The sequence below is a fragment of the Manihot esculenta genome, chromosome 3 (assembly GCF_001659605.2).
Source record: "Manihot esculenta cultivar AM560-2 chromosome 3, M.esculenta_v8, whole genome shotgun sequence".
NCBI classification, from domain to species: domain Eukaryota; kingdom Viridiplantae; phylum Streptophyta; class Magnoliopsida; order Malpighiales; family Euphorbiaceae; genus Manihot; species Manihot esculenta.
The window spans coordinates 1,450,784-1,475,013 of NC_035163.2; the positions used below are offsets into that span (position 1 = coordinate 1,450,784).

The 24,230-nt window shown below is 35.2% G+C and overlaps 4 protein-coding genes across 15 annotated transcripts; 1 reads left to right on the top strand and 3 right to left on the bottom strand.

The window, feature by feature from the left end:
• Nucleotides 1–425: 425 nt before the first annotated feature.
• LOC110610778 (acyl-protein thioesterase 2) lies at nucleotides 426–6,410 on the bottom strand. Of its 3 annotated transcripts, none has more exons than XM_021750851.2 (10): nucleotides 6,177–6,410; nucleotides 5,332–5,427; nucleotides 5,123–5,234; nucleotides 4,156–4,192; nucleotides 3,920–3,989; nucleotides 3,597–3,701; nucleotides 1,862–2,012; nucleotides 1,683–1,765; nucleotides 870–963; nucleotides 426–726 (listed from the first exon to the last, which is right to left on the bottom strand). In XM_021750851.2, exons 2-10 carry the CDS (start codon nucleotides 5,360–5,362, stop codon nucleotides 645–647), a joined length of 765 nt encoding a protein of 254 aa, XP_021606543.1. In that variant the 5' UTR covers nucleotides 5,363–5,427; nucleotides 6,177–6,410; the 3' UTR covers nucleotides 426–644. The 3 variants fall into 3 exon arrangements, with proteins under 3 accessions (XP_021606543.1, XP_021606544.1, XP_021606542.1); XM_021750852.2 differs by having other exon boundaries at nucleotides 6,015–6,410; XM_021750850.2 differs by having other exon boundaries at nucleotides 6,107–6,409.
• A 1,245-nt stretch (nucleotides 6,411–7,655) lies between these two features.
• LOC110611348 (peptidyl-prolyl cis-trans isomerase CYP95) lies at nucleotides 7,656–14,806 on the bottom strand. Of its 3 annotated transcripts, none has more exons than XM_021751618.2 (14): nucleotides 14,670–14,806; nucleotides 13,595–13,719; nucleotides 13,450–13,504; nucleotides 13,111–13,199; nucleotides 12,780–12,804; nucleotides 12,247–12,285; nucleotides 11,815–11,932; nucleotides 11,519–11,646; nucleotides 10,999–11,365; nucleotides 9,784–9,902; nucleotides 9,300–9,510; nucleotides 8,469–9,215; nucleotides 8,211–8,279; nucleotides 7,656–8,111 (listed from the first exon to the last, which is right to left on the bottom strand). In XM_021751618.2, exons 2-14 carry the CDS (start codon nucleotides 13,670–13,672, stop codon nucleotides 7,802–7,804), a joined length of 2,355 nt encoding a protein of 784 aa, XP_021607310.1. In that variant the 5' UTR covers nucleotides 13,673–13,719; nucleotides 14,670–14,806; the 3' UTR covers nucleotides 7,656–7,801. The 3 variants fall into 3 exon arrangements, with proteins under 3 accessions (XP_021607310.1, XP_021607309.1, XP_021607311.1); XM_021751617.2 differs by having other exon boundaries at nucleotides 7,656–8,114; XM_021751619.2 differs by lacking the exons at nucleotides 13,111–13,199; nucleotides 13,450–13,504; nucleotides 13,595–13,719; nucleotides 14,670–14,806 and adding an exon at nucleotides 12,924–12,963 and having other exon boundaries at nucleotides 7,656–8,114.
• A 1,709-nt stretch (nucleotides 14,807–16,515) lies between these two features.
• LOC110611715 (pentatricopeptide repeat-containing protein At3g54980, mitochondrial) lies at nucleotides 16,516–20,295 on the top strand. Of its 8 annotated transcripts, XM_021752109.2 has the most exons (3): nucleotides 16,516–19,293; nucleotides 19,392–19,502; nucleotides 19,671–20,175. In XM_021752109.2, the coding sequence occupies exon 1, from the start codon at nucleotides 16,632–16,634 to the stop codon at nucleotides 19,155–19,157; it is 2,526 nt and encodes an 841-aa protein (XP_021607801.1). In that variant the 5' UTR covers nucleotides 16,516–16,631; the 3' UTR covers nucleotides 19,158–19,293; nucleotides 19,392–19,502; nucleotides 19,671–20,175. The 8 variants fall into 8 exon arrangements, with proteins under 8 accessions (XP_021607801.1, XP_043810787.1, XP_021607803.1 ...); XM_043954852.1 differs by adding an exon at nucleotides 20,229–20,295 and having other exon boundaries at nucleotides 16,516–19,919; XM_021752111.2 differs by lacking the exons at nucleotides 19,392–19,502; nucleotides 19,671–20,175 and adding an exon at nucleotides 20,217–20,295.
• A 1,245-nt stretch (nucleotides 20,296–21,540) lies between these two features.
• Nucleotides 21,541–23,888, bottom strand: LOC110611716. The gene is made up of 3 exons (XM_021752115.2): nucleotides 23,735–23,888; nucleotides 22,475–22,972; nucleotides 21,541–22,345 (listed from the first exon to the last, which is right to left on the bottom strand). The coding sequence occupies exons 1-3, from the start codon at nucleotides 23,805–23,807 to the stop codon at nucleotides 21,804–21,806; spliced, it is 1,113 nt and encodes a 370-aa protein (XP_021607807.1). The 5' UTR covers nucleotides 23,808–23,888; the 3' UTR covers nucleotides 21,541–21,803.
• Between the last annotated feature and the right edge of the window lie 342 nt (nucleotides 23,889–24,230).

A 24,230-nucleotide genomic window follows, 5' to 3' on the forward strand; every position in this document is an offset into this window, starting at 1 on the left:
ATATTTTCTTTTTCCTTTCTTTCCTCTTTCATTTTTGTTTTCAATGTACATTATCCCCTCTTTCTTTTTCTCAAAAGTAGAACCATCAAAGTGAAAATTTTTAATTTGGGATCATTTAAAATTTTTTATTTTTTTCTTGGTCATGCTATACATATTTTCAAAAAAAAAAAACTACTTAGTCATATTCGATAACTTTTAATGTAGTATTTAATATTTTAATTAAATTAAAATAATAATATTTAAAGGTTAGAAGAATAAATTATTGAAAAATTATTTCTTTTAATTTCTAGTTAACTCCATTACTAGAATAAATATAAGCGTGACTGTGAAGAAATATGCAGTAAAAAAAATTTGCATGCAAGTACTAATCCTCCCATGGCAAAACTTGCATAGTTACCCAATACCCAACCATGAGCAACTCCAACTAAACAACAAGCTAAAGCAAATTAAAAAAAGGAAAATTACAGAATTAGTTTATTTAGGGAAACTGACATAAAAAAAAATGATAATAATAGAGTAAGTTCAACAATCCACTATATTCTATATCCCCAATACCAAGCTTCTACTTTTTTGATTGCCTTGTCTAACCCTAGTACTTTATTTTGATATCTCCATGTTTCCTTACCAAGATTTCACCTTCATGATCATGGTCCCTCCAGCCCCAACTTTGTGGTTAGCCAATTACAGACTTCATCTGTTTCTTCAGGGATTGTGTAGTGACCCAGCCTGCATTCAAAGTATTAGCTTGTTAATTTGCAGGTGCAAAGAACAAAGGCTAAAAGCTCAAATTTTCGGTCTATTTGGTTTTATTTGCGCTTATTTAATATTTTAATGATAGTTTAGGGACAAGCGGGGAGAGAGATGCATACCCATTGTAGGTTCTAAATGTAAGATTTCGAAATCTGGCTGAGTTTAAGGTCTGTGCTGATTTCTCTCCATGCTTATATGCAACCACATCATCACCTGCACAAAAAGTAGGATAACAGGTGAAATTTTCACTTTCCATTGTAGAACTGTTGGATTTCTCATTGGAGGTTGAGGTATACTTAATATTTATCAATTATCAAGGATTCAATTCAAAGAAGGATTGTCGGAGCATTTGCCTTGTGCAATATGACAGGTTTCTTCATTGTTACAAACAGGCTATGTATATCATATCACCTAGCAATAATGCAATAGTCTAACCGACTTTGACATCAAGCACCTAATCTGCATAATGGCTACTCTTTGAAACGCTTAGATAAAGTAGTGATTCGCCTGTTGAACTGATCATCAAAGGGCAAATCACCCCAAGATTAACTCTGTGGGAAACTAGCCTGTATGTATTCTTCAGACGATGAAATCCTATTTCTGACAGAACTATGCGCGAGTTGGGCATCTAGTCATACTTTGAGACTCGCTTTAAGCTTACAGGCTAACTTTGCCACAAAGCTAATTTTGGAGTGATTTGCCCCTTCATGACAAGTTTAAGGGGAAAATTTCTTGATATTTTATCCAATTTTTATAATTTATTTTGCATTAATCAAAACACGAACCAGACAGCACTGCAATTAACATTTAATAGAAAGTAATCTTCTTTTTCTTTTCCCTTCTTTTGGGCTAGTCAGAATCAGCAGGCTGCATGTTTTTCTAATTGAAATATTGAAATGCTGAAGATATAAATAAGGGATGAATGTTAATACATAAACCGTGGCAGAGCAGAATGGGCAAGGATGCTGCATGCCTTGCAGCTTCATGTGATCCTTCCATCCGGCTTCTCAAAGTCCTGCAAGAAATAAATTGCTTAACCACAAAGAATACAAGCACATCCTTTGTGTATAGATGTGCTTATTATTCACATCTCAGAATTCAAAATCCATACCTTGCACATGGAAGCCAACCGCTTAGACCAACAACTGCATTTAGGTTGACTGGATACAGATTTCCATTTCCATAGTGTCCTAAAACACGGCATGTGGCTGAGTAAAGGGCAGTTGCAGCACCCATGCTGAAGCCACCAACACCGAGTTTGACTGCAAAATTGCGATGTGTTAATATAGAACGAATGAGTTTACTGAGCATCAACATGATAATAAAAACCACTATTGACACAAAGACCTGGGTATAAAATACATGTTGAAAAGAAAGTCACTAATCAGACACCAACATATCTAAGCCATTAAAGAGCACACTCTTCACAGGCATGGCATATGCAATTTCTCATATCCCTGTGAAACTAGCAAATTTTGAGATCTTCAGAATAAGATTGTTAAAAGTATCAAGCAATTCATTGAAAGTGGCTATAGCATCATATAGCTTTTTCTAGTTCATACAAAATTCCACAAACAATGCCATAGTCATTAAGGAAACACTCAGATTTTTTTTTTTTTGTCATAAATTATTCAGTCATGAGAATGCTGTCGGATGAAGATGTCAACAGTCATATATGATATAAGGGCATAAAAAGCAAAAACATTTATTTAAGCAACCTCATGCAACACTTTTTCAAAGGAAATTGATTATGCCTATTTGATTTAAGTAGGAAGCATAAGATACTAGATAACTTGTGCAAAAGAAATGGCAACACATAGAAGTATCCCCACAAGTTAGGAGCTGTATTACTCGAATCTAGGTACAAGTGTCAGAAAATGGGTACATATCCTTGTGTCTGAGTTATCAAATTTCTGAATAGAAAATACAGGGATATGGATCTAATTTTGAAACGTGTATGAACCGTGTACTTGGATACATTATGTTATATAAAATAAAAAAGAATAACAAACACAAAATTATGTAATAATAATTGTAGCCTAAATAGATCAAATACGACCAAATAACTATTTTTATCTAAGATAAAAAAGATAATTTTTTGTTGTCCATACTCTCCCCCTTGAGAGAAAAAAATGTGATCTATTAATTATAATATTCATCTCTAGAGATCTCTGTAACTCGAGTGCCCGACTGCATGAATATGTGTTAAACACATTCCATATTGTGTCCCATGCCATGTCGTGTTGACACAGGTACGACTTGACACAATGAAGAGTCGTAGTATCAAAAGTTAGGAGTCTAGGCTAATTAGAGTTGCAAACCTGAAGCGTCTATCGACGTAAATAACTTTATTGATGTTGTGCAATGAAACTGAGAATTGAGAAATGGAAGGGAAAAAGGGCACACTCTACTTATGTTTCAACAAATAGAGATACAAAGTGAAGAGTGGAAATTGAAAAGATTGCACATAATTAACACTATTTACTGAGGGTATAATCCAGTCGAGTCGAGTCAATATCTAGTTGAACTTGATTTGATTAGAAATCTCAAGGCTTGAAACTGGGCTAAAATTCGATCAAGTTTTACTCTTCACACTCAAACAAGAGTATTTTAACTCAACTTGATACAAGAAATACTCGGGTTCAACTCATGAGCATTTGCCTTTCAGGGTAAAAAGATGGGCCAAGACTAAACCTTGCCATTTATCCTATATGAAAAACCCTTTTATTGACACACCATGCAGGATTAAGATAGAGTACCTTCAATATTGTGAAACTACTTTATCTATGTAAATAAAATTGTTAAGTAGGTCTAGGAAAAGCGGCTCAAAATCCTAAGCCACTTACTATCTGCAGGTTCTGTTGACAAAAGATTGGCAACATGTGCTGCTGAAGCATCCAGCCCCTCCAAGTCATCAGGAGCATCTTCTGAAATATCTCCCACATCAAACCCTGAAACAAATTACACAAGCTACTCAGGTTATTTCACTACATGCACAAGATAAAGGAATACAAAAAGAGTATTAAGTGGTTTTGACCCGATATGAAGAACTTTGCTGGTTGTGACATTAGGCTATTACAAGACAAGTAGTAAGGCTTGCACCTAACTAGACTTTTTTTTATAGTTATGATTTTTGAACCAGAAGACAGATACACCAACGAGTTCTTACAAGCAGTGCATGGAAATCCACCAAATAGCGCTACTGGTCTTGTTGGAGCAGTTGGGCAAATCCATTTAATCTGCAATAGAAGCCATAAGAGAAGTTCATCTCTCCAGAAAGTGGCAGCATATCCTCCTACTACTAGGGCAACCAGTACTAGGAGAATATAGTAACCATTGACAAATGCATGTTTTGTGAGAAACATGTAGAAAACAAGTAGTATTTTAATTAAAAATCACCCTTACATTTGGAAGAGGAAGGGTTTCCAGGAGTTGGGACCAGCTGCAATACAAAGCATAGAATGGGGAGATCCATTAGTCACCATACAAGATATCTTAGAAATGGCTTAAGCAACAAATCAGGATGTAAAGGGTTCAAAACATTTGAAGAAATTATTTTATAACTGAAGAAATGCCTTCTAACTTTGGGGGACCACTCTCAAAGTCAAGCACTAGCCTTTAGCAGCAACGTAACAGATCATACAATATGAAAATCTAAATGTGTGACCTTGGTTTGCCTAACCGTATTCCGAGAAATACAAAATTAAATACTTAGTATTATATCATATGGAAACAATGTAACTTTCTCTGCCACTTGAAAGGCCAATCAATCTAGTGAAAGAGTGGTCCCCCATTCTAAGGCTTGGCATATCCAGATATGGATTCCAGGCTACTCCAGAATAGCTTAGATCAATAAAAAATAAGGATGAAAGCGAAAAGTAACGACATTTTATATCGCCCATAGTACAGTTGCTCTCTTCCATCCATCCAATCAACAGGATAAGAATCTTCTAGAAAAAACATACTTCAAGTTAATTTAACACCAAATTTCTACACCAGAAGAGGACAAGATATTGACTTTCCATACCCCTTTTCTTTATTCTAAACAAATCTATCATCTTTATTTAAGGCAGATGCTCCAGATAATACAAATGGAGTAGAATTTCAGCAAATACTTATAAATAAAAAACAAACACATCAAAATACAAGAATGTTTACCTCAAAGCCTTAATTTTGATAATTTTTCAAACCATGCACATCCCAAAAACCACAAATAACAGAAGGTGCTAATACTCATCTAGCACTGTGAACAAAAAATGTATTTTAACAAACCAGATTAAAAGATCTAACTCTTTGTGAAGCATTCAAATGGAAACCAGGCAGAAAAGAATTCATAAAACAAAAAATAAAAAAATAAAGTTAACATCAATACCTTGAGCCCTTGTCACCAAGACCATGCAGCCAAACTATGGTGGCCTGATGTTGTCCTCTGGGCCTGACCACATAGGTCCTTCCAAACTCAAATGTCTTCATAGTACTACTACCTAAAATGTCACAATCAAAGGATACCAAAATTAGTAATGGATACATGAACCTCATATAGAGCCGCAACACAAAAGTGGGATGGCAACGAAGACTGACTAGAGCCAAAATTGGTGGTGGCGTTGCTCATTATATTCCAACAAAAAATTCACAATGCGCAGACTACTTGATTGATGAAAGGTTTAAGCCAAGTCCCTGCAATGAAGAAAATCAAATTGACCACCCCTACTTATAGCCAAATAGAAAGGTGAAATGGAATGTGATCCATCTGTCTACGTCAAAAACTCTTGCTTTCACCAGTTATTTACTTCCTTAAACCTTCTAAAGAAACCATAAGAAAATGAAAGGCACCCAAGAAAAGCAGAGACAGAATAAAGAAAGGGACAAAAAGATTAAAAAAGCAGCAACCCTTTTATGAGCAAAGAATCCAGAAAGATCAAATCACATAAATGCAGAAAAAATAAGCTCAACAAAGTATTTAGGTTGCAATGCACATAGAAAGAAAGGGAATTTATTCTTTGTGGACAGTGGAAAAATAAAGCAATTCAACTTTAACAACCCAAGAATACAACCGCAAATTTTGTTTGAGTTTTTGTTTTTTTTTTTTTCTTTTTTCCCATTTTTATTATAAAAAAGCAGCTGCTTCTCTCCCACTATGTGTCTATGTCCCTCCGAAAAAAATAAAAATTCATAGCCAGATGAGAAGAAGAACCAATCTCTATACTTCTAAACACTGGTCAAGTGAGAAGCAAGGAAGAAAGCAGAAGCAAGCATCAACTTACATATATAATATAAACAAACTGAAAAAGATCTGAACAAAGTAATGGGTGTTGAGCTTTAAGTTTAAAGATTGAAGCTTTTATGGCCACCAAACCTTTGTGTTGATCGAGGAACAAAACTCAAAAAGCATTTGGGCTTTTTCACTATCGTGTTCTCTCTCTTACCTTTTCTTTCCTTTGTTCATATTTTCTCAGAAACCTCAAGAACACACAACAGTACAACACTGCCCTACACAACTACACTAGTCCATGCTCCAAAACCCAAAAGCCAGTGGCAGTAGCTCTGTGTTTCTTGCAACCACCATTTGTATGACCAAAATGCCCTCCAAACACGTGATTAATTTCAGCCTGAATCCCTTCTGAAGAACTCTGAAAATTATTATCTTTAATTTTTTTAAGAAAAAAAATTTGATAAATTTATACCCATTTGTAAGTCCTTTAGAAGATGACATTTCCACAACACGTAATGATGTCCAATGCAAGATGACTGGTGTGTTTAAAGTGGGAAGGATGAGAATCTCCATATTTTTTTTATAATTATGAATCTCAATTAATGAAATTTTTAAAAGAATTAAAATTATAAAAATTAAATAGTAAAATTCTAAAAAAAAATAATTAATAAATTTTTAAAAATACCATAATATTTAAATATATTTTTTAAAAATTGAATGATTAGTTATTGAATTCCTTGATAGTGATTAAATAGTATATTTTTCACAGATGGAGAATTAATTAAGGAAGAACTTTTGAGGGTTTCAACTCTTTTCATTCCCACACCATTACACTAATAGAAAAGAGAATCATAATCTTTCTTGTCTCTGTGTTTGCAATGAACAAGCATAAGTTGTGACTAAAGCAGATTTCTTCTTCTGCTTTTGCAATAAGCTGTAAAAGTTTACAAACTTAATGATCATATTCTATGCTTTTATCCACCACCTTTTTATTATTTTATAATTTAATTATGCCTAACAATGGTTTAAAATGGAAGATTAGATTGAAAGTGAGAATAAATTAACAAAACATGTCGGGTACTTTTTTTATTTTTATATTATTTGTAATATTCTATGTGTTTTTTTTTTAATTTTTAATCTAATTAATCAGTTAGTGGTCCATATTTTTCTTATAATATAAGAGTAAATAGGCGAATTAAGAATTCAAAATTAGGTTTAACTTGTATTTTCATTTCGTCACTAATCCATACGTGTGTTAATCAGTAATCATCTCTAACAGTCATGATATTTTATGAAATAGTATGGTATTTTTTAAAATTTATTTAATTATATCTATATTAGTTATATATTTATATTATATTATATAAATATATAATATAATATATTTTTTCATTTCAAAAAAAAATATATAATATATTTTATAGATATTAGTTATATATCTATATTTTAATTACAAAATACATATAAGATATAACTATATTTTACTAATATAATATTACATTCTTATCAAGAATTATATATAATTTTCTGATATTAACATTATTAATATTAAATTGTTCATCATTTTAAAGTGGCCATAAACAGTTTTAATTTCCCAAATATCAAACGTTCTAACTCCTTTAAAAATCCTGATAATAAAGCAAGATTACCCTAAAAATGGCTGATACTTGATAATCATAAACTACATAGCCTCTAGAAAAAAACAATCAAAACATCAATTATGTCCAGCAGACAATACATCGAGAGCTTTTGTTCATCCGAAAACTTAGAGCTTGTGAACATCTATGAGAAAGTCATGTTTTTTCTGACCGACAACATTATATTGGACACACCCTTTGTTCACCTTTGGCCAGAATCAGGAGAACCATCTTCATATGACACCAGGCCTCTCTTCCCACTAGGACTTCTTGATGATGACCTTAATTTGTCCCTGCTTACTCGTTTGGGAGACTGAGAGTCCAATGATGACTGTGATACTGATGGGCTCCTGCTTCGAGACTTCTCAACCCGTGGAGAGGGACGAGATCTCGGTGCATTAACTGGGGAAACACTGCGAACTGGGCTACGACTACGATTGTAGCGACGACTACGGTAGCGAGGGCTTCGTGATAAAGATGGGTTCCTTGATCCGCTTCTCCTTCCCCTATATCTGCTACGCGTATTAAAGGATATTAAGTTATGAGTGAAGAAAAGGATCCCATGTCTAGAGCGACCATGCAACTACAAATGAACATGGTAGATCACACACCTGGGAGGAGATATTTCTCTTGGTGGGCTTCTATACCGCCTAGGTGAATACCTCCTGAAATTTGAATATCTAGAAAAAAAATCAACAATAGTTAATGAGTAAAGGCCTCGGCATTGACATCAATATCTAATAGAAAATTGAATTGCATGGTTACACATGGTGTCCTGACCCATCAAACTAGCAATAGACATGAGTAAGAAATGTCTACCAAAAAAACAAAGTGTTAAAATAATTGACAAAAACATGCTCACTAGACACCTGTCACGGTCATTTCTTCTGCTATATCGATATGGTCTCACAGGAGAGCGATCTGGAGAAGGGGTTCTGTATCGCCGAGCATATGAGTACCGTTGACTAAAACCACGCCCTCTTCTGATACGTTTGGGAGACCCATCAGGAGAAACACTTCTTGATAAACTTCTTCGATCTGGAGGAGATCTTGCCCTTCTTATGGGGCTAGGGCTCCTTGAATAGCTACGGGGATTGTTCCTGCTTGGAGCCCTAACTGGACTTCTACTAACACTTCTCCTTGAAGGAACCCTACTTGAGCTTCTACTAATGCTTCTACGAGATGATCTAACTGGGCCTTTGCTAGTGCTTCTCCGGAAAGACCTAACAGGGCTTCTGCTAACTCCTCTTTGAGAGGATCTAACTGGGCTTCTGCTAATAGATTTTCGTGATGATGCTCTAGGTGGGCTTCTGCTTTTGCTTCTTGGAGGTGGGGATCTCATAGGGCTCCTGCTTGTGCTTCTTCGAGAACGAGATCTCACAGGGCTCTTGCTAATGCTTCTAGCCCTTTTGCCCCTCAATGGACTTCTGCTAACAATTCTAGCTGGATTCCTGCTACTACCACTTCTAGCAGGACTTCTGCTGAAACTCCTCTGTAAATGTGGATTCCTACTAATGCTTCTCTTCGGACTAACACTTGGGCTCTTGCTCAGACTCCTCCTTGGACTGATACTCATACTCTTACTCGGGGTCCTCTTGGGACTCATGCTTCGGCTCCTGCTCATTAACTTTTAATAAAATACTTGATCTGTATGAATTGGTAAGCTAATAACTGAGATACAACAGGAATGGAAAGTAGACCTAGATTTGCCTGGATGATCATCTACCACATCAGGTAGTCTATCTTGACTTCTGTCAGATGCAACATCTGCCTCAACGCCAAGGCTCCGTCGCCCTCCATTTTCCTTGGGGGATTCACCCCCATCCTTTTCAAGCATATCACGTTCTTCCCTCATTTTACGGGGTAGGGAAGCATCTTTGTCCTCCAAAACCATAGGAGACCGATCCCCAGCTGCAGAACATTACACAAAACAAATGAGTATTTAGACAATAAGAATTCAGCATAAAGGAATCTCTCTAAGCCAGAGAAGTACCAATAAAAAATGAAGTTAACAAGGTGATTATGAGCAGTCTCACATGCATTAAAGCCAAAAAGCAAGTACAATCAGATAACAAGAATCAACAAGAACTATTTAAAATGCTATTCTGTCTAGAATCACATAAGTCAAAGCATGTAAACTTGATAAATTAGAACAATTACAGATAAGAATACTTCAAATAATACCAGTTTTCAGCAGAGGGTCTTTATGCCTTCGAGCTTTTGCCTGGACTTCAAGACCATCACCATCAGAGCTGCTTCCACTTTTACTCTCACTCTCATCATCAGTAAGGCTATCTGACACCCTGAGAAAAAAATTAAGGATAAAATTAATAATGCAATGCAATAAAGACCATCAACAAATAAAAAAACAAAGTGTAAAGCTACCAGGCAAAAAAGAAATTTTGTGGCTCCAAAACTGAGAAAAAAATACTGCTGAAAGATCATTACATCTAGTTGAAAGTATTTTCAATAAACATTAGCTAACGATTTTGAATAAATGGACAGGAGCACATGCATATTTACACGCAGGGAAGGTGGATTTGAAGGAATAGATTGCAATGTGATGCAAATTGCTGAGATCAAATGCAGACACCAATACCATACTTCCCAGTGAAAAAGCAAAAGAGTTCCATAAGGCTATGTAACACTACAGAATAACAGGTGCGTATGACTTCAAGAAGAAAAGTCACTTGGAAATCCCACTATCAGGTGATAATGAAATGGGTGCATCTTTAAGGGCCAAGTTATCTTTCAATCGTTTCTGCCTTCTTTGCGCACTTCTAATTCAATCTAATTCAAACAAGCATCAGTATAGCATGATTGAATGCCCCAATACTTTCATTGCAAGTCTCTTTACATATTGCTCAATGGAAGAAAATGCAGTACTCTGAATGAACAAAGAAGTTGTATTCCAACACAAATAGGTGGATCCAGCACAAAAGTTTTCACATATTGCTCACTGGAAGAAGGATAATCTAGTACTCCTGAATAAAGAAGTTGAATGCCATGGAAACATGTTAAGATTGCCCCCGCCGACTTTTAAAAATCCTGTGTAGAGTACATTGTCCCTACTATATAGAGTCTGAGCTTTAATAAATTTACCCCCACTCCAATACTTCTCTTTGCTCTCACTCACTCTTAAATTTCCCGTAAAGTTATTGATTAATTTTAAGTTCAATTTCTATGAATATGCAATTATTTTATTTACATAAATATATATGCATGCATTGTGTGCATTGCCCCCACTGAAAAAATTTTCATACTTATCTAGATCTTATAGAAATAGTACCTCAATTCACAGGTAAAAATCCCTACTTTCTTTTTTCTTCAGAATCATAGCATGGTTGAACTGAAGAGAAAACTCTTGTAAATAAAATTAACAGAAGGTACAGTAACTACCTTCTTGATCTACGTTTGGATCTCTTATCACGTCTCTTTCGCCTTTTTTCACGTCGTTTATCTCTTCTTTTTCCACGTCTATATTTGTCTCTTTTAGAAGATCTTTTTCTCTTCTTGCGTCTGTCTTCACTTGAGGAACTAATCTCAGACGAGGACACATATGAGTCTGAATCACTAACAGACTCGGATGATTCTGTATCAGAATCAGATGAACTCTCTGAATCAGATGAATCGTATCTTTTTCTTCTCTTCTTCCTGTCTCTTGAAAATTTCTTGTGCCTTCCCTTCTTATGTGCTTCATGACTGTCAGAATCAGACAGAGCATCCTTTCCCATTTTCACTTTGTGTACTTTTTTCTTGTCCACACCTAAAGGGAAGATTCAAGATTCCACCACTCAAATATTAATTCAAATGCAAATACTAAGCGAGGAAGACAAGAAAGAAACTATTCAGTGATAACAGTAACATAAAATGAAACAAAAATAGAACCAAAAGACAAAGATGGCTACAGGATTATTACCATCCTTAAATTCACCACAATTGATTATTTTAACTGTTACCATTGGTCTCCCTTCTTCATCACCTACACTTTCAACTTTTTCCAGCACTTCATCTCCTTGCACAAGCTTCCCAAAGACTACATACTTTCTATCGTATGATACCACCAAAGCAAAAGAATAAATACCATGATTAGATCACATCATATAATGGAGTCTCTGAACATTAATAAAATCCACTATAAAGACAGATGATGCACAAAATAAAGTTTTAATGAAAATCTCAAAGTGGTTGAAATCCAAGGAATGAAGAACCAACCTATCCAGATAATGATTAGCCTTAAAGGTAATGATAAACTGAGAACCTAAAGTGTCACGGTCAGCTATTGACATTGACAGAAGACCAGGACCATCATGCTTAAGCCTTGGAGTCTCATCTGAAAGTGTAACAGTCACCACTTGTCACTATATTGAGTTGATCTTGCAAAAAATGAAGCCAACGTACAGTTCCAATGCTTTGCTCATTCAAACACAAACCAATACTGACAGGTATCAAGCCCATAAATAAACAGTTTCTCATAAAGACTACTGTGAAAAGGATATTTATTGCATCCACAAAGTGCAAGATAAGAAAGTTATCACATTGCAAAAAGACAAGTCTCCATCCACTTCCTTTCACCCACATCTATAACCATAACATCAACAATTTAAGGGAATTGAATGAACCAGGCTTAAGATTAAGAATTCTCACCTGGAAAGTTATCCCCATATATGCTCTCTCCATCAGATCCTGCAAAACAGGAAAAGGAAAATAAGCAAACAATTTCAAAATATGAAAAGGAAATGAACACACATCAAGATAATTTCATCACCTATAAATTTTATACCTCTAAAATAGTGCATTAGACCATTACAAATTTAATACTTCTTAGATAACGCAATACATCACCCAAAATTTTAAACAGCGAATCTTAAGCAATTAAGCTTTCAGTCAATTAGTACTATACTAATGTACTAGAATTTAGATCAAGATTGTAACCTAAAAACAAAAATGTACCATAGTATTATTGGGCATTACATAAAATGGCGTTTTTCAATGTTTACATCTTTGCAATGCTTCAAAATCCAAGAAAACTATAAGTTCATCACCGAAAAATTCAAAATGTTTTTAAGAAATTGTAAAAATAACAATATAGGGCATTGAGCAACATAAGGAATTAACCAAATGGGATTATCCAAAATATAGGCATTTGTGATGCATAAAATCAGTCATGGAATACATACCATCCCGTTTAACAAAATCACCACCCTGCAAGGCAAGCACATACCATTAGTCTACTGATAACCAGAAACATACATGTGATGAAAATTCGGTTGGACACTTTAAGCATAGTAAATTTTGAGGATGGACAACTCGGTAAGTACAACCTTAAAACTACATCACAAGAAAAGCAGTCGTGACCGTCAGCCCTGTGTCCTACAGCATAAACAAGGGTAACTGACTAAAAGACAGACCACTTCTAAGACACGATGAACAAAAAACTAAGCAGAGAAGCAAATTTATAACCAACCTATACAAGAAACATCTAAATGTACATGAGACGTAAAAACAAACCTGAGCAAAGGAACCCTTCAGAATGCAATGGAAAAACGATCCCTTGTAGTGCAATGGCCTTCCAGTTTTTGGACCAAATCCCTTCTCCCCTGAAGATGAGCAAATAAAAATAAGAAACACTGCTAATTGACAAGAAATGTTATCTCATATGGTTAATACTCACCTCTATCACTTAAATACCAATCAAAATTAGGTAGCTCAAAATTTTACATGAGCACCAGGCATGACATCCAGAAAATCTATCATAGTATCAATCAACAGCAAAATTTGTATGCATGAAACACCTATTACAAGAAAAGGCATCATCCAAAAGAAAAATAATTTAGCACTATCTATAACCTGTACAAAGGGCACGGAAATTTTCTGCAGTCTTGGGAGCAACATCAGGGAAAAGCTGCAGAATTAAAGAAACTAATTAAATATAACATGCCGATGCAATAATAACACAAAATGTCACACATTTTCTTGATTAAAATAATTTTACCTCAAAAACCATCCTTTCAAATGGATCACCATCAATGGACACATCCAAAAAAACCCATGGATTCTTCTTCTTTGTCATCTTCTATGTTTCCCACTGTGACAGTGCAAGTCAGCACAACCAATAACCTGGTGAGCAACCAAAGCATTTATGAAAACAACAAACCAAATTATGTTTGTGGGCTATAAACAGCGAACATATAATCTAACAAGTCGCATCCCACAAGTAGCAATGCAAATTTACTTCAGATTTCTGCAGTTCAACCTACGTTACAGCTACAGTTGTCTGCCTGAGGATGTAGGAAGCATGGTAGATGCATGTTCAAAGCAAATGCCTAATTCAACCAAGAAAATAAGAAACGTAGCACTAAACGATGCATATATTGCCAGCAAAAAGGAATGTTTCAAAATGAGAAAACCAATAGAGACAATGCCTACACAGTAGCAAGTAACATTTTATGAACGGAAAAAAAAAATGAAAAGAGATTAAAAGGAATTAAGCTTCCATCACAGCAAAACAATTTCGTTAGTGTAGATCACCTTACAATAAATCAAGCTACAAAAAAAATCATCTAACCATAATCATTTCCTTAACATACCAACAGCTAAAATCACTTCACTCGCGTGTGAACAGATGGCAATGCCAACACCCTAGACAGCGAAATTAGCAAAAAAAATCAACCAACGAAAAAAAAAAACACCTCCTAGAAATAATTACCCAAAATCCTTAAACCCTAGCTAGATACCCGCAAACCCCATAAATCCCAAAAATTAAAAAAAAAAAAAAAAAAAACAGATCGATTCTAAAAACTTAATGGGCAGATATAATCACATATTCCATACCAAAAAAAAAGCAGCAGAAAAAAAAACAATAAAAAAAGGTTCCATTCAGATTGGAAATTGGGATCAGAAACAAGAATAAAAAGAATGATTGAAAAGCATGTACAAGAAGATACAGACAATAGAGAAAATAAAGGAAAAAGAATCAATTAGAAACCCTAGGGTTCACCTGGCAGAGCCTCAAAAAAAATAAAAAATATATGAGAGAAAAAATGAGTAGAGAGTTAAAAAAAAAAAACCTTGGTAGAGCTTCAAGCCTTAGCCTTGCTTAGCTCCTTCAGGTGTCCAGCTTCTACTTGCGTGATAAATCCCATGGTTGCCCTTAGTCTGAAATAAATTTTGAACCTACTCAAATGACTGATAGTGTCGGGTCGGGTTAATCGAATTTTTTTTAAAAATAAAATAAAATATCTTAACTTAATATCTCTTATATTTATTCACATATTTTTATTATTAAATTAAATTAAATATGAATTAATCAAGTTAAAATGAAACTTTTAAGTTATCAAAATTTTAATAAATTCTTAAAATATTAGTTACCTAATTAAAATAAAAAATTTGAAATTAACTGCAACATATAGTGTAATTATTATTTTTTATACTAAATTTATTTTTTTATTTTCATGGTAAATATAATAATTATTATAATTGCTAAATTAATTTGTAAGTTAAATACATAATATCATTAACAAGGTAACTATTAAATAATATATTATTAAAGATTTATTTTAAAAATTGACATGAAAATTCTTCAATTGTTTTTGTATGATAGTAGATTTTAAACTTGTATTTAACGCTCTTAAAATTTACTATTTGAATCTTTATGGGAAATTTCATTATAATAATAATAATGACAAGTAATAATTTTTATTTGCCTTTATACCACACAGTTTAAATTAACTCATTGTTCGGTGATGATCTGAAATTCAGAAAATAGGTTTTAGAAGGGTTGTGTAAGCTTGAAAAAAACCTTAGTCCTAGAGAAAGATATTCCTTCCCTTTTATTCGTTTCTTTTGTCTACTAGTGACGTATAATAAATTTCTTGTCATTGGGTCACATGTCTCTGCCCCACTGATACAGACGTATGAGAGTATCAGGTCTCTACTCCATGCGTAACTGCTATTTAATTCTCCTCTGACACGCATGCGGATGGACCCACCAGGCGGATGGGCTGACCACCTTCCTTCTTCCGGGCTGGGCTGGAAGATGAGAGTAAAGCTGAGTCCAGAAGAGATCTGATCATTGGGCTGAAAAGGCTGGGCCGGCCCGATTGAGAAATTTAGGTGGAGCCCGATTTTAAGGCTGAGCGGACTGGACCTGAGCGGACTGGACCTGATTCAGACAGGAGACTTGAGGGCCTCCAAATAATGGGCTGTCATCATGCGCCTGACTCCAGACCGGGATGGAAAAATCCAACGGTCATCATTTGATATAATTTAATATGTAGAAAAAATAATTTAAATAATTTTTTTATAAAATCATGTAAAATTTTAATTTTTTTAAATATAAAATTTTAAAATTAAAATATTTAAATTATTTCATTCTAAATAAGAAGATATTAAAAAATAAATTAAGTGAATTGAATTATTATAAAAAAATTTATTATAAATGGAGAGTAAAAGTTTTATTTCTAAAAAATAAAAATTTAAATGAAGTAAACTAAATACTTTTATTTAAAATTAAAAAATATATAATTTTATTTATTTTTGAAATTGAGATATGTAGCTCAACAATATTTTATAACGTGAATTTTACATTAATTTGGGATATAAGAGTGGCCGTTATTTATAAATAATATGATAATAAAAATATTATTTTGATATAAAATTAAATTATATATTTTAAATTAAATTAAAATTAATAAAATTACAATATATTATTTTATATTTTTTTTACTTTATATAATTTTACGTTACTCTACTATATCCCAAACATTGAGTTATTTTTTAAAAATATTTGGTGCTAAACATGATTTAAAAAGCATTTACAAAAATCAAAATGCAGGACTTGTTGATTAACATTACCAAATTGTAGGAATTGTTTTGTAATTTATCATTTATTTAATTAAAAAATAAAATTTGTTGATAGGTCCAAACTCGGCGTTAGGCATCTTCTTTGTTGCAGAGTGTATTTCCCAGAAAGGGGTTTATCGTTATTAGGGTTTTTGTTCTTCTTCTCCAAGTGAAGCTTCAAAACAAAAATGAGATCTTCACTCCTTTCCTCACCGATTCCTCAATTCCGTCCCCGCTCCTTTGCAAACCCTAAGACTCTCTGTTCACAATCTCAATTTCCTGAAAAACCCGCTTCAGAAAACAATTTTCCTGGAAAACAAACTTTCTCTGATTCCAAACTGATCGAATTCACCTTACTCAGCTCGCAAGATACATTATTGAAAACAAATTCTGTTGATACTCTTTTAAGTCACAAAAATGACCCAATGTCTGCTTTGACCTGCTTCAATCGATTGAAGGGCAGAAATGAGTTTGGGAGCCTCGATTCTTTTTGCGTTCTGCTTCACATTTTGACAAGGTCCTCAGAGACTATTCGACACGCACAGAATATGCTTAACCGATTTGTTTCGTGTGATTCGAACCCCATTCCTACTATCATTCTCAATCACTTAATTGAAACAGCAAAAAGGTTTGATTTTGAATCCGATTCACTGGCTTACAATTACTTGTTGAATAGTTGTGTTAGAGCAAACAAGTTAAATGACGCCATTGATTGTTTTAATATAATGATGGAGAGCAATATCATTCCTTGCTTTCGATTTCTCAACATACTTCTGACTGCATTAGTTAGGGATAACATGATTTATGAAACGCATAAAGTCTATAATGAGATGGTTTTAAAAGGGATGCATGGTGATCGATTTACAGTTACTATAATGATGCGTGCAAGCTTGAAAGAAAACAAGCCTGGGGAGGCGAAGAAATTTTTTCGCAATGCGAAGGATAGAGGGGTGGAACTTGATGCTGCAGCTTATAGCATTGTTATTCAGGCTTTTTGCAAGATTCCTGACGTTAATTTGGCTTGCGAGCTGTTAAGCGAGATGAGAGACAAGGGGTGGGTTCCATCTGACAATACCTTTACCAGTGTAATATTTGCTTGTGTAAAGCAAGGAAATATGGCAGAAGCGTTGAGGTTTAAGGATGAGATGGTAAACTGTGGGAAACAACTGAATGTGGTGGTGGCAACAAACTTGGTTATGGGTTATTGCAAGAAAGGTGATTTTTGTAGTGCTTTAGATTTATTTGATAAAATGAACGAGCGTGGACCCAGTCCAAACAAGGTTACTTATGCAGTTATGATTGAATGGTGTTGTAAGAATGGGAATATGGATAAAGCTTATGAACTTTATACCCAAATGAAAAAAAAGGATGTCTGCCCTTCTGTCTTCACGGTGAATTCCTTGATTCGTGGATTTCTGAAAATGCAATCACTTGAAGAGGCATACAAGTTGTTTGATGAAGCAGTTGCATTTGGCATTTCCAATGTGTTCACCTATAATCATCTCTTATCATGGCTCTGTAAAGAGGGGAAGGTGAGTGAAGCATACCGTTTATGGGAAAAGATGGTGTCCGAAGGGGTGCAACATACTGAAGTTTCTTACAACAGCATGATACTTGGCCATTGCAGACAAGGCAACTTGGATATGGCCTCTAGTGTATTTTCAGATATGCTTAAAAGGGGTTTAAAACCTAATGTAATCACATATTCTGTTTTGATGGATGGATATTTCAAAAGAGGTGACATCGAATATGCTTTTGATTTGTTTGACCGCATGGTGGATGAAAATATTGTCCCATCCGATTTCACCTACAATACCATAATCAATGGTTTGTGTAAAGTTGGTCGCACATCTGACGCACAAGATAAGCTGAAGAAGTTTGTGGAGTGTGGTTTTGTTCCCATCTGCTTAACATACAACAGCATAATTGATGGATATTTGAAGGAAGGATCTATTAGTTCTGCTTTGACCACTTACAGAGAAATGTGTGAAAGTAGAATTTCTCCTAATGTTGTCACCTACACTACCTTGATTAATGGATTTTGCAAAAGCAATAATATTGGTCTTGCTATGAAGATGCGAAATGAGATGAAAAACAAGGGTCTTGAACTGGATGTTGCTGCATATTGTGCTCTTATAGATGGATTTTGCAAACGACGAGACATGAAAACTGCAAGTCAGCTTTTTTCTGAACTTGTAGAAGTTGGGTTGCCTCCAAATTCAATAGTTTATAATACCATGATAAGTGGCTACAGGAATCTTGGCAATATGGAAGCAGCACTCAACTTGCATAAAAGAATGTTAAGTGAGGGGATTCCCTGTGACTTGCGAACTTACACTACACTGATAGATGGATTGCTAAAAGAGGGCAAGTTACTCCCTGCATCAGATCTTTACTCAGAAATGTTAGCCAATGGTATCATGCCTGATATAATAACTTTTACTGTTTTGATAAATGGTCTTTGTAATAAAGGACAAGTAGAAAATGCACAGAAAATTTTGCGAGAGATGGATATGAAGGATATGACACCGAATGTTCTTATTTATAATGCCCTGATTGCTGGGCATTTTAAAGGGGGAAGTCTAGAAGAGGCCTTTAGACTGCATAATGAGATGCTTGACAGAGGTCTTGTTCCTAATGACACCACCTATGATATTCTTGTAAATGGAAATGTCAGTGATGGAAATTCTCGTTCTGGAGTTTCATGTGTTTGAGTAGCAAGTCGAACTTCCTATCGTAATTCCCACTGTAGCTTTAGCTCTTCAAGATAAAATTTACAGATAAAAAGAGCTTCATGCAAGGCGATATCCCATGGCTGCTTGCTCAACTATTCACCATCTGCCTCTGAAGGTCAGTTACAATCATAAACTTTTCCATTCACAGGGAATAATTAATTTCATTTTCATTTATAAGTGCACTTTGTCCCTTTCTTTTATATGGGTTGACAGGATGTTTAATATGATATTCATGGAAAGTTGGAAACTTTGGAATTTGTTGGTTGCTTGCAGCATTCTCTATTATGGAGGATGAAACCTGGATTATTTTGAATGTTCTCACCGGTAGGAGCTATAGAATTACTTCTCCTTTTTATTTTCTTGTCATTTGGTGTTCACTATGATAAAACCTATGCTACGTTCAAAGGACTAGTTGAAGGATTTGTTGGGTTGAAATTTAGCATGGTCTTTTATGTCTCCGTTGAAATTCTGAAAATCCCCTGCATTTTCCAGGGCTGTTGTTGGAGGCATGCATGCGTTGCTTCCAAAGGTCTAATGAAGATGGTGGGGATCACTACCATGCACGATTCATGTGGCCAATACCACTTTCAATGCTTTACCATTATGCCAATTGATGTCCAGTTTCGGATATCATTGTTACCATAATACCATAGTTCATTCCTGGAATGCTGGAACCATGCACAAAATATGTGGAGGAAGTGAAAGTATAAGTTTGAATAGGCAGCCATGAAATTCTGACATGTAAGCTCAGTTCAAACTTTTAAGTTGAATTTTCCATATCAAAGGAAAGTAGACTGCTAGTGTCAGGCATGTTTTGCTTTTATAGAGTATCTACCATCTATACCCTGCCAATACAGGGGGAGTTGGGATAGCTTGAAAGCTCATTTGATTATGGGCATAGCCTAGTGAACTCATGAAAGATTCAGATGATTCTGTTTGTGCATTTGTGATGATCTTGATTGATAGGCAACATATCATGGTTTTCTTACCCTCTTCATTGCTGCATGACCTTTGTTGCTTTTTAATTTATTCTATAAGTTTGTAGAACAGTGAAAGATCTGAAGAAATTTTGTGGAGATCAACCGCAAAAGTGATAGCAAGCTCTATTTTGGAGGTTGAATACTGGATTACGCACAATTTGTCTTCTTCTTGGTTGCAGTATGCTCTGTGCCATGCCATTGCTACTTTCTTCATGGCACTTTGAATTGAGCCATTTTTAATGGGTTATCACACTGATAAATATCAATAAAACTAATTTTAACTGTGAATTTATCTTCATAGTTATTAATACAGTAAAATCTCAGTCGAGCAATAATATTTCCAATTTGAATTACTTTATAATCTTATAATTCAAAATACAAAATGTGTATCAAAATTTACGTGTACCGAGATCAATTTCAATACCATGCAAAATGAAACCAAAAATTCCAAAAATAGTCACAATTTAAGTAATAAACAGTGGCAAATTTTAAATTTGAATCAAATTCAGCATATATACGAATTGAAATTAAATTTGAATCAATTAATTACATAAACATGAATGCTCTCTCTAAGTTTAGAGAAAGAACTTCTCTCTCGGTCATTTGGTTTTTCCTTTGAAGTAGAAGGCCTCATTTTCTTGCTGGTTTTCACAACTATCCTTCACGGAGGCTCTTCCACCTTAACTGGAAATGGGTTTTTTCCCCTCCCCTTCCAAGTGAAGTTGCATATAGGGTTGGTGTTGATTCTGGGATATGGCAGGCTGAGCTACTTGTGTGGGAGATCTTTTCTTGCTTGTGTTTTTTTGTTGTTTGGTTTTGGGTTTTGCAGATGGAGGAGCTTCTAGATTCCTGCCAACACAAGGATGTATTTCGGTGGAAAAAGCAATGATGACTGACAAACCATGAACCATGGATGCCGATAAATGATTCTCTTCCTCTTTTGATGGCGTCTGGAGGTTGCTTCCCTTGATGACTTATACTATTGTGAAAGTCTCTCCTTCCCTTTTTGTGCTGTCAGGCTTTCCTTGATCGCCAATCCAGTGATGCACACTTCTCTTGCAACAAGTTTTGCTCTTCCTTTGCTCCAAAAGGTCCTGGCATTTAGTTATTTGCCAATGTGTGTACTCCTGTGTCTTCAATGGGTTGACATGGCTTCAACTATTTGTTGAGGAGTTCATCTCTTTGATTATTCCACAGTAGTGGTCGGATCTTATGAAGATGAGGAGTGGTATTTTTTCTAAAGCAGTGTCTAGGTCTGGTTCAGGTCAATAAGAATAATTTGATAGAAAATTAGCATGGACGATTTCACAGCAGTAACAATAACCCCATTCTTTTAAACAAATCTTAGTCTCAATTATAATTGAAATTTTCAGAGAGTATCATTGTAGTACATTTCACTTTTATTGAGATTTAAATTTGAAATCTCGTCGTAGGAAAACAACTCTAAAACCGATAAACAGAACTTATGTCTTACACTACTAATAAAATACATTAACCTCTTAGTAAACTCCCAATCTATAGAATAAACTATTATTATTTCTTTTAAAATATTATATATTTGCTAAAAACTCACACATAAAACCCACACCCATTGCTGCTGGCTTCTCTTCTCTTTACATAACAAAAACACTTGCTAATTTCTTCATTACATCATTTTTCTTCCTGGATTGCGAACGCTCAACAGCTTCACATCGTCAATAACAGGTCCACAAAGAGATGAGAAATCATCACTTCTCATGGTGTAAAATGTGCTGTAAAACATAATCCTTGTTCTGTTAGAAACAGCAACAAATCTAAGCACTGCACGCTTGAATCCACCTTTGCCCTTTGATTCATAAGGCACTTTCAGTGTGTCCCTCCCGGCGAAAGCCTCCACCACCATGGAACCTTCACAGGAGTTGCTCGCATCACCAACTGCGAAAGAGAGTGTATATGTTTTGCCAATGATGGTTCTTGCTATTTGGGCAATGGCGCTTTCTTTCCCAGCTACAAGTTCTACTGCTCGTCTCCCCTGTGGGACAGTAAAATGATCGGAATCAATGTATTTCACTGCTTTGAGAGACTCCACCATCCACGCCGGTAGAGGAGAGTGATCGTCTTCTATGTTTGGTGGAATTAACACACCCCATGATGTGTTGGGAAACACATATGGACCTTCTTCAAAACCTCCATTTTTAAGTATGTTCTCTGCTCAAACGTATCAAACAAATTTGTCAGCAAAGTTGACAGAAACAATCTAGTGATTCACACTGCAACAAATATTAGAATTAGTAGCTAATACTCCTTTTGTAGTGTCAGTATTGACAGAGAGCTTACTATTGGTTGGTCTGGGAGGATACAGAGCTCGAATGGCGACTGAATCAATAAGAGGACCACAAGCAGGATCTTCTTCAACTCCAGGATTATGTATGACAAGATCAACCACAGGGAACTCAGCTTGAAAGGCCCAAGCATAGGAGTCCCAGCCATTGCTGCTATACATAGTTTGCATTGGCAGAACTCCCCAATCAGGAGACACAGAGACGTTCAATTTCTCTTCTTGTGCACAAGTTCTTGCAGCACTAAACGTGATTGAATAGTACATGCCTTTTATAACTTTTAGACTCTGTTTGATTGATGCTTCGTTTCCAAGCCTAACTGCATAGGCTCCTTCTGGCACCACCAGCAACATGTCCCCTTGCTTTTGGCCTGATTTTATGTACTCTACGAACCCAGAAATTGTCCATTCTGGTATGGCGGTCGGAACCATCACATGGGTGCCATTCATGTCCGAGGGATTTGGGCCGAGCTCGAAGTTGCCATTTTCAACTAATCCTGCATTAGAAATTTGCAGTTTTACAAAGTAGAACATGATCAATACAGATGTAACGTTAAGTTTTTTTCAAATAATATAAAATGACATCAGCAGCCTGAAAACTCTGTAATTGAAATTTTTTTTTTTTTTTTTCCTTTCACTTGGGCATATGCCAGTTTCGGCCATATTGGGATTCTGCTATTTATAGTAAGCTGCTAAAATAATAACTTTGACGCTATCCTTCCTTTCTAACTCCACAAATTATCTAAAGTTAAAAGAATCTTATCTAAAAATTTTAATTTCTAATTGATTGGGTGTATAAGTGCATATAAGAATTTTTCGATTGAGTTTAGCTCTGACGAGACTCATTGGTGACAGAGTTAGATATCATGTGCTTCACTTGTGGCTCGACCTGCAACTCCAAAGAGCCATCAATGAAGTGGTCCAATCTATCTGTCAACTGTAGTTAAGACCAAGAAGATGGAAATGGACATCCACAGTTGAGTAGGAATTAAGACCTCATCAAAGAAAATCACACTATAAAGAAAAATCATTAGACTATCTAATCTTAAATACAGCTCCAAAATAATAAAAAAAAAAAAAACAAAAGCTAGAACTTGCCACCTCCATTTATATTCTTGATCCAACAAAAATGGAGTGAAAACTAACTTAGCAGTAAGAAACACTGATGAATGAGCTTTTAATAAAATTATTTGGTCCCAACAGACATTTTCTTGATCTGGGTTCTCAGAAATAGATGCATATTGAGCTTAAAAGCTTACCATCTCTAATGGATAAGGAGAACTGGGAAGTGGCAAACAGTAGCACCGACAACAAGAAGATAGCCCCTCTCATTTTTTTAGTCTGCTGCAATTACGAGAGAGATAGAGAGAGAATGCTCATGTAGTGGAAAAGAGAGGGAGACCAGCTGAGCCTTATATGCATGAGTTGATAGAAGAGTGACCTTGGAATTGAAAGGAAATTGCGAAATTGACACTGATAGGCGGTATCGTGCACGTGGCTTTGCTATTTAATGAGGAAATAATTCTGTCTTGTGGTTGAAATTTGAAGACAAAGGTGTTGAATGTCACATGGCTTCCTCCCTCCTTTAAGGCTTTTTTGTGGAAGGATGCATGCAATGGAAATGGCCACCAATGATGCTTGCAGTTCGTCTGCTGGATTTTTGCCTGCTGCTTTTTCAGGGCATATTAGATATTTCACCTATTTATCTAATGAGATAAGCTTTAGGATCCCCCTCGGGGTGTCTCATAGAAATAA